This window comes from Microtus ochrogaster, linkage group LG3 (assembly GCF_000317375.1).
Source record: "Microtus ochrogaster isolate Prairie Vole_2 linkage group LG3, MicOch1.0, whole genome shotgun sequence".
Lineage (NCBI taxonomy): Eukaryota > Metazoa > Chordata > Mammalia > Rodentia > Cricetidae > Microtus > Microtus ochrogaster.
Window position 1 is genome coordinate 25,055,223 of NC_022029.1, and position 9,751 is coordinate 25,064,973.

General features: G+C 48.8%; 1 protein-coding gene across 2 annotated transcripts in view; it reads left to right on the forward strand.

The window, feature by feature from the left end:
- Eipr1 (EARP complex and GARP complex interacting protein 1) overlaps positions 1-9,644 on the forward strand; it is a 112,450-nt gene extending 102,806 nt beyond the window's left edge. For both annotated transcript variants that reach the window (XM_005360651.2, XM_026786014.1), the window contains 4 exons: positions 2,052-2,188; positions 5,094-5,261; positions 6,854-7,018; positions 9,109-9,644. In XM_005360651.2, the coding sequence (XP_005360708.1) occupies positions 2,052-2,188; positions 5,094-5,261; positions 6,854-7,018; positions 9,109-9,283 (645 nt within the window). In that variant the 3' untranslated portion in view covers positions 9,284-9,644. The remainder of the gene's footprint in view (positions 1-2,051; positions 2,189-5,093; positions 5,262-6,853; positions 7,019-9,108) is intronic.
- Positions 9,645-9,751: the final 107 nt, after the last annotated feature.

Genomic DNA, 9,751 nt, shown 5'->3' on the forward strand with positions numbered 1-9,751 from the left:
CAGACAGAACATTTGTATACATAATAAATAAATAAATAAATAAATAAATAAATAAATAAGTAAATATTTAAAAAAAAAGAAATGATCCATGTATTGTGTATGGAGTCATGACAAAATTCAAGAAAATTCAGATGGCATTGCAAGATGGCAGGTTGCTTTCACTGCAAGTACAAGATGTGGCTTGAGAGAAAAGGGAGTTAGACAGTCTGATGCAAGGGTAAAGAAGATGGAGCAATTTTCCAGCAGCATGGAGGTCCTCTGTTCCATAGCCATCTGCTCTGCTGTGTCTACGTATTAACGTATTTGTCATGATGCTGGCAAGGCAGCTGCAGCAGTTCCAGCCATCACATCCAGATTCCTATAATACCAACATAGAGAAAGCCGATTTCTCTGTCCAGGTGTCAGACACAATCCTATCTTAAACCTAGTCACTAACTTGAAGCTGTCTCTTGCCCAAGGCTGGGAAGGGGCTTAGAGTAGGGTGGCCAGAGCTGTCACATAAGCTGCTCCTGTTGGCATGGGTCACTTTGTGCCACCTAACAGTGTAAGTACCCACAGCCTCCTCCTCTTCCTCTTCCTTCCTCCTTCTTCTCCTCCTTCTCCTTCCTCCTCCTCCTTCTTCTTTTCCTCCTCCGTCTCCTCCTCCTAGATGGGGTAGGGGTGCTAGGTTCTTTCTGCAGGGCTGCTTGCTCCTGGTTTCCTTCTGGCTCAGTGGCCATGGTGATAGAAGTGTAGCTCTTTGTCTTTGCAACTCTGTCACCAAGGCTTTTCTGAAATGATCCCATGTGAGGCTCGAGGAGGACACAGATCACCACACTGTGTTCACTGAGCATGTTTCCTTTTGTTTGCGTCAGTGACATTTCACCTGAAAACATTTGTTAGATGCCTTTAATCATCTTTTTCAAACCAGGAAACCCTGAGTATTTCTCTTTAATGCTGAAAAGCATGACTGTGCTTGTCATACCCTGTGGAGTTCTTGCCAAGCTGTCTCCATGTCTCAGGAAAACAAGTGTGGTGGCTGTCCTTGCAGCATATCCACGCTGTTGGCCTGAGTGGGTCATTCCTAAGGTTTATCTTCTCAACTCCTTGCCTCTACTCTGATGGCCTCTACTGGTGAGAGGAAGGCCTGAGCCTCGGGTAAGGGTGACTTCTCAGTCCCTTCCAGAAGCCCTGATGACACTTCCATCCCATGTCCTTGTGACTTTGCTTCCTAGTGCTGTGGTTCAGACCCATAGTCAGACCCATGTTCCTCTCTTGGTTGGAAGGCACATTAAGGCCAGGTCCTGTCACAGGACACTGCGCCTCATTAGCAACTCCAGAAGTCCTTCTCTCCTGACTGTTCCCAGCTCCCTGGGTGACTGGCCACATAGCTTCTCAGGGGACGCTGAGAGCACAGTTTGAAGGTTTAAATGAATTTATCACAGTGGGCTTGAGCATGTTAGAGAAGTATGAGAGATGGTACCCAAGTCAACCAGATGAATAGAGCTCCAACGGAAAATGGAAAGAGTTGTGGGCCTTTGCCAGAAGATCCCAGACAGGGGGAACATGCAGTGGGCTTATCTCCCAGGCTTGGAGCCAAGGCCTGCCGTCTCTCAGCACCCCAAGAGGCAGCTTTGTGGGCCTCACCAGCCTATGGAGATTGAGTGCACCCTATGAGGATCCTGTGATCCTCATGATAAAGGGGAAAGAGGCTGTGTATTGGGAATAGCATTTGATTAAAGAACATGTGTCATTGTGGAGCTTCGTTTTTCTGTCTCTGGAAAAGCCAGCTGTTTGAGTTATTCCATATTGTTCTCTTCAAGTTTGAGCTGATTGTCTCTAATCACACTTGAAGCGAGCCTTCCATAATAGGGCTATTAATGTGCCTTCTATTTTTTGCTGTGCTGTTTTATTTTATTTTTCCAATAAGGTTCAAATGGTCTTGTCTTTTAAGGGGAGGAAAACAAAGACTAAACCTCCTAATTGTTCTAATTATTTTCATAAAATCCTGAGAATCTTATGAACAGTTTAAATTTTTCTCTTCTCCTTTGAACAATATCCATCATGCCCAGCTGGCCAGCTCAGCAGCTCTGGAAGGAAGGGGGCAGCTAAGGTTCACTGCAGGGCGGTGGAGCCCACACCACAACTGTACCCAGGTGGCTACAGCAAGTGACACCACCCTGCGAGGATGGGACACACGGAGCATGAGGTCAGTGATATGCCCACACTTTGGATCCCTGCTTCCTTCTCACTTCCCTTCCTCCTCTGAAGGAGTTGATTGAAAGCCAGAGGTGCTGGGGACACGTGACTTGTTGTCTCCATCTTATTTCTGTGGGAATTATCTTCACCCCAAATTAAACTGGCAGATCCATTTCAGGGAGCTGGCTCTGTGATGTCTCTTAGTGTTTCCTGTGTCAGAGGCAGCGCAGAAGGAATCCAAGGCCAGGGCTTTGTGGTGCCTCACAAGCCCCATGGCGACACAGATGCTCCAGCTCTGTGATCAGCGCTGCAGGCTGGCACTTTCAGTCCCCAGCCTAAGCCTCCCTTGTGGAGCTGTCAGCCATTTCTGTGCTTTCAAGAGCCATACCTATTGGGCAATCATATTTTGTCATTTAAGTAATTATACGCAACAACCAGCAGTTCTAATGGAACAAACAAGAGCGATTTTTCTGTTCCAGTTGTGATTTTGATAGGCAGAGGAGTGATGGTGGGATGTCTGTTGCCATGGCAACAGGAGCCTGCACAGGCTTCTTTAAGATGCAGTTTATCCCCTTAGCACACCATCATTTATCACTGAGCTGAAGAGACGGATGTCATGTAATAACGTGGGTTTCTTCCATGGTGGGGGAACACCTTTAATTTTAGTTCCGAGGCCCCTGTGAAAATCCAGGGCTGATAAATAACCGGTAGGCACTCCTCCCCTGTGCATATCTGCACAAAGGAGTGATTTGGCTTTCTGATCAAGCTGGAGGCCGCAGACTCAAACTGTGATGGATATCCCATGCAGGCCCCTTCTCTTTGTCCTCTGGGCTTCTCTCCTTGCTGCTCTTTGAAGGATGTGAAGGCAAGAAGCTCAAAGAATGGCTCACCAAAATACAAGATGTATAATACGACACTGGCTGGCAGCTCCCCACAGTGACCTTGTTGTGCCCAGGTTGTCTCTGTGACAAGGCACTGGCTTCCAAAGGAAGTGTCCCCATAACAGCAAGCCTTTCTCCTCTTCATTGACGGGTGACTCCTTTGGCAACAGCCTTACTTTTGTCTAGCCATGCTGCCTGGACTGTTTCTTTTGGCGTGTGTTAAAGTTGTGCTGCCAGAAACTGAAGCGAGCCTCAGTCAGGCACAGCGCACCTGTGACTGCCTGTGACCTTCAGAAGTTTTGATTTTACAGCTCGTTTCATCAGAGTTCTTACGGTTTGGGGCATCTGATTTTCAGGGGTAGGTATGCTAGGCTATTGAAAACATGTAGTATATACGAGCCAGCTAAAGATATAAAATGCCAGGTTGGGGAGACACTTCCATGGGTAAAAGCACTTTTCCTGTGAGCCTGAAAATCTAAGTTCACATGCCCAGGACCCACATAGAAACCAGATGCAGCAAACACAAGCGTCTGTAATCCCAGCACATCCTTCTAACTGGGAGTGTCAGGAGCCAGAGGCTAGGGAGCTTCCAGAAACCCAAAGGCAGACGCCTGTTTACACAACAGCAAAAGGGCTTTGTTTCCATGGAAAGACAGGACAGACACCTGAAGTTTGTCCTGACCTCTACACATGTGCACACATCTCACACATGCATAAGTTAATCAATTAAAATGCCATCAAACTGGGGAATCCAGCCTGAGGGAAGGGAAGGAGCTGAGCTGATAATTGTTGCAGGGCAGAAGACTATGATAAGGTTCTGCTATATGAAAGGTTATTATCTCTTCCAGGTTTTTCCCCAACCCCCACTGAAGCCATAGCAAATAAGGAAGCCAGTGATAGCACTGGAGGCTTGAGCTCCCCCTGAGGAAGAAGGGTCAGTAAAGTGTAGATAGGAAGGACACCGCAGGGTTATACTGGGTCCAGCACTAACTGGCACCACTATCTACCCTCACTGGGGACCTGACCCTGTTTTGGGTACATGGCATCAGATGACTAGAATATTTATATTTCTGACCCTGTGAGGGGCAGCCAGGGAAACAGGGGTCAGGGAATGGAGAAAGGAAAAAAGGGAGAACAGAGAGAGAATGAATATGAGTATATGCAAGTGTACATACATGCATGTGCGTGAAGAGTGCATGTGTGTGAACAGTGTGCACATGTGTTCAGGTGTGTGTGCATTGAGCATGTGCACTCTAAACCACCATATGGATGATTTCAAACACCCCTTCCACATCTCCTTCCTTGAGAGTGAGTGGGGGTGCAGACAGACACAGAGTAAGCCCAGCATAGCAAACCCCATCTACATTTTTCTTGGAGGCTTTTTTTAACTTTCTCTGTTTTTCTTTCTTATTCTCTATATAGCTCCAAACAGTAGCCATACACCATTCACCACTGTCCGGTCTTCTCTTTCTCATTTTGTGCTTCGAAGATGCCATGACCCTCACATGTCTGGTCCCACTTCTTCATGGCTGTCATTGTCCCTCTGGCCACTCCCACTCCCAAGATTCCAAGTACATTTAAAAATTTTTAAAGAAAAGATTGCATTCATTTGTTTAGAGTTTGCAAGGGGGTGGGTGGGGGTGGCTTTGTCGTGGTACATACATGGAAATCAGAGGACAACTTGAAGGAATTGGGTCTCTGGGAGCAAACTCGGGTGACCAAGCTTGGTGGCAGGCACCTTTACCCACTGTGCCATCTTACTGGCCCACCAAGTCACACTTTTGTTTTACTTGTCCATTTGGTTCAGGGAACTACACATACACTCCTGGGATGGCAGCGCTGTCTCTGCTGTGAATCATTTCTGCAGGGGGAGGAAGTGGCTGAGCCTGGGCACCCAGGCTGGGTTGCCCTCTGCTTGGCTACCAGCAGGAGTGTGAACCAGCTCTTCCTTCAGCTGGGGCTCAGTCGGAGTCCTGGAGAAGTGAGGTGGTTCCACAGCCCACTCCCTCTTTCCGTGTGCCGTTCTCCCTCCAGCCAGATATACTGCATAGAGAACGCTCACGGGCAGCTGGTGCGTGACCTCGACTTCAACCCCAACAAGCAGTATTACCTGGCCAGCTGTGGAGATGACTGCAAGGTGAAGTTCTGGGACACACGGAATGTCACCGAGCCCGTGAAGACCCTGGAGGAGCACTCCCACTGGTACAGAAACTCATTTGCATGCCGCTTTAGGGAAGAGGGGATTATGTAATTTATTTTGCTAATTACTTTACCATTTGGAAAAGCACAAACCAGCTTAGTTTGTGCTACTGTGAATCATTCAATCAGCCCAGCTTTATTCTTCCTAAAGAAACCCTAATTCCAAATGTGAATGTTTGTGATTTGTAAGTGTAGGAAGGGAAGAAAAACACCAGATTCGGTTCCCCTTTACACCACGCCGGTTCAAGTGTGGAAAAGTAAATGTGCGCAGATGTTCACACAGCATTGTTTGCCATGCACAGAACCTGGAAGCCACCCAAATGTCCATCAGTAGGGGATTGGTTAGGTAAATTTGGTGACATCCGTGCAGAGGAGATTATGCAGCTGCCAGAAGGAATGAGGCATATCTGTATGTGTGGATATGGAAGGGCGCCCAAGACCATTCATTCTCTCCAAATATTGTCTGGATGTGTACCATATGCTGGGAGAAAAAAAGAATGAAGTGCAGACTGGTATATATGCCATGAAATCATGATTTACTCCAAGAAAGCCTATATGTGCTGCACACACGTGTTTGTGTATGTGTATAGGAAATGTGTGAGTGTGTGTGTAATATGTGTGTGAACATGTGTATGTGAGTGTGTTTGTGTGAGTGTGTAGGAAGTGTGGGAATGTGTATGTATATGTAATATGTGTATGTGTGTATAGGAAATGAGTGAGTGTGAAATAGTCTGCTTGTATAATGTGTGTGTGTGTGCATGTGTGGGAAATATGTGACTATGGGTGTTCACATGTGTAGGAAATATGTGAGTATATGAGTGCTTATACATGTGTAACATGTATGTGTATAGGAGATGGTATGTACAGGAAATGTGTATATATGTGTATATGAAAGTCTGGCTGAGAGAGAGAGCTACTTTCCTGAGGACTCCTCCCTAGGTAAAGAGTTCCCTCCAGGGCTTTTCCTTCCTAGGCTCATGTCTCTAGATCTGTGAATTCCTTACCAGAAGTAGTGCTGAGTCTGTGAGGCCCCAGGGTCCTCCTGTGCAGTTCTGATGAACTGGATGAATGGCTGTAATTTGCTGCAGCCTGAACAGAAAGCTTCGCTGTACCCACTGTGCTGAGCGCAGCTCCCTGTGTGAGGCCTGCTGCACTCTCCAAATGGGAGCACTAGCGTTGTCTGTGACCTTAGCAGGATCAGGGGGCCAAACTCAGCAGGGACCCTGGCCACTGCGAGGAGGAAGTGGCCCAGTATCAGACCTGACACAGGCCTTTGTCTTGGGTCCTATGGCAACACACAGCTGCAGAGACATGCAGGACTTGGTTAGATGTTCCGTGGCATCAAGGGAGACAGAATGCTGAGTGACAAGCCTTTTCCCTCCACAGATGACGTTTAGTCTTCTGGTCTTGTGTGCTGGGTCCTAAAAGAATATTCTGGAGCAGCACATGGTAGGCTTTAGCTCCTTCCCAACGTCCATGGCAACAGCATATGTGGTGTTGATTGCATTGCCACACAAGTGCCCTGCTGTGCAGTGAGGTCAGGAACACTCACGTGTGTTCACTCACAATCGTTCATCTGCCCGTGACTGTTACAGGGTGTGGAGTGTCCGCTACAACCACTCTCACGACCAGCTGGTCCTCACTGGCAGCAGCGATAGCAGAGTCATCCTGTCCAATATGGTGTCTATCTCCTCAGAGCCCTTCGGCCACCTGGTGGACGATGATGACGTCAGTGACCCGGAGGAGCACCATGCTGAGAAGTAAGGGACACAGCTGCAGGTGACTCTGGGCAGGAGTGCTCGTGGTCACCGATGACATCTGGGGCCAGGCGAGTTCTGTGTGTGAGAAGGATGCTGTTCCTTCCTTTCTGCAGTCACAGACCACAGATCTGCAGGTCATTAGCTGTGGGATAAGGAGAGTTATAAGAGGTCCTCTTGCATGGTTGGAGTGCCTGGATCTCTGTCTTCTCCACAGTCTTTGTGAATGACACTTGTCACATCTGAAAGATTGCTGCTGTCCAGATTTGAACTCTGGTAACAGTGTGGCTGATACTCCCTGGTCTTGTCACTCCCTGCATCACTAACTACACAGTGTCCTTGGGATGTTCAGTGGATAGTTCATAGTGCTGACTATTTCCTCGTAGCCCTTAGCCAAGTAATGCGGGTCTCAATCCAGGTCAGTAAGTTGGTCAGTCCTCCTCGGCCCTGAGCACAGAGTGTTCTGGTATGCACTTCCCAGCCACACCATTGCAGTTCAGTGTTCTTTGAAAAGCAACATCATGTATCTGTTTCCCGTGCTAAGTGCATCTTTGACTGGGAGATGGCTGTGGTTGCACCCTCTTCTTATCAGGGCTCCTGTCTCTTACACACAAAGGGGTCTGAGGTTACAGAGTTCGTGCCTGGCTGGACTCCCAGTGTGAGTCAGCATGGGTGCTCTCATTATGTTGTGAGAGAAGGCAGCAGGGCCTGTAGCTCACTTTGTGGATCCCACACCGGAGGGAGACCCTCTTGTTCCCTAAGTGGTTTTTACCATGCTCCTGTATGTTAGTGGCTTCCCCTAAGGTATGCCCCAGAAATTTGTGCCCAGATTGCAGAGGAAAGAAGGTTCTGTAGTGAGGCCCAACAATTTGGACTGCTAGAGAGTCCAGAGCACACGGCAGGCCCTGGCACTGTTCTGTGTCCACACACACTCCTTTGTTCACTTGTGTCTGGCTAGTCACATCCCCGAGTGGCTCCTCTGCAGGGTTTGTCCCTCCACTGTCGCTTTCCTGTGGGTGCACTGCTGAGCACAGGTGCACAGCCTCCAGCTGTTCTTCCCGGGTGCCGTGTAGACTTGGCTTCTGCCAAGGAGGCTGTCTTTCAACCCCTCCGTGCCAGGCAAGAAACTGACTTGTTCCCTTAGTCTGCTGAGTGATTAATGTGTGTGCTGCCCCCTGTGTGGGAAGCATTAAGGAAGCAGGGGAGGGATTGTGGCTGGCAGACTGTCCTGATGACTTCCTGCCATGTTGATGCCACTGAATTCAGGAAGATCAGCTTCCCTGTGGAGACTCTGCCTGTTGTTTATCACAAAGTAGTCTTCGACCACTGGCGAGTTCATTTGCTGGGAAGTGGGGGCCTCGCAATGTCATAGACTCCAGGTGAAATTTAAGAAGGACTTTAAGAGCTCTGTCTATCTCCTGGGGAAAGGAAGCATTTTTTTGCAGGCACTCAAGACCCCCAGACTGCATTCAATGCCCCAGTGAGATGGGGAGAAAGTGCTAGAGCAGCTGTGCCTTCTGAGAAGTGGCCTGTGCACATGGGGTTCCAGGCCTGAGGCAGGCCAGGAAGCCCACTCCTTGGGAATGCGTGCCACATGCTCACAGCCCTGAGCTTTTCTGACAGGACCACTTGGGCTCATGTCTAAGGACATGGGGAGAGGGTGTTGCCTCACCCAATACCAGAGCCAGGAAGGCTACACACTTGAGCAGAGATCCTGAACAGAGAGAGCCTTTTGTAGCCAGACTCTGACTACTCTGTACAGCAGAGAGCTAGCCTGGGTGCTTCCGGTGTCCTTTTGGCTCACACACTAGCAGCTTTGCTGTTATACTCTATTAGGCATAGTATTCTTGTCTCTAGACAGGGCCCTCGTAATACACCAGATAGGTGATCACCCCAGGAACTCATGGTGCCAAGGGTTGGGGATAAGGCATTGCTAGACACTCAGGATGTCTATAATCCACAGGCTATGTCTTATCCCCATAGCTGTGATGCCGTCTCCTGGGCTTCAGCTGCATGTTGTTCCTGCCTCGTTTTCCTCCGTAAACTCTAACATCCTCTGTGCCTCACGTGGTTTTCTGTCTCTTGGGCTGTAGGAGTAAGGAACCCCTGCAGGACAATGTCATCGCCACCTATGAGGAGCACGAGGACAGCGTGTATGCTGTGGATTGGGCCTCGGCTGACCCATGGCTGTTTGCTTCCCTGAGTTACGACGGGAGGCTAGTTATCAACAGAGTCCCCAGGGCGCTGAAGTACCACATCCTGCTCTAGTCCCAGCACTGCTTGTTGGCACTTGGCAGGCTCTCAGGTTCTACAGCCATGAGGCAGTTTCCTTTGCGGACTGCTGCCTCCTGGGTAAGCAACATTGCTTCTGTAGGAGCTATGAGGGACATGAGAGCTTCTGCCAGAAGCTCGTCTGAAGCTGTCAGCACAGTGCCCAGCATGGAAGGGAGCCATGCTGGACGTTCCTATGTTGGTGTGTGAATTGATGGTAGCCCAATCTCAGCTCAGTTCCTGTTTTCTGTTCTAAGGGTGTTGGGAGTTTAACTCTTCATGAGTACGTTTCCATCTTGCTATTCTCCCTGAAATAAAGTGCATAGCGATGCATATAGCCTTTTCAGGCTCTGCCTCACTGAGGGTATCACATGGCTCTTTGTTTTCTCTAAAACAACTTGGAAAGGATGAGTACAGTAGACAGGTGTTTCCTCCCTACAGCGCCATCCCTCACCTGTGGACAGG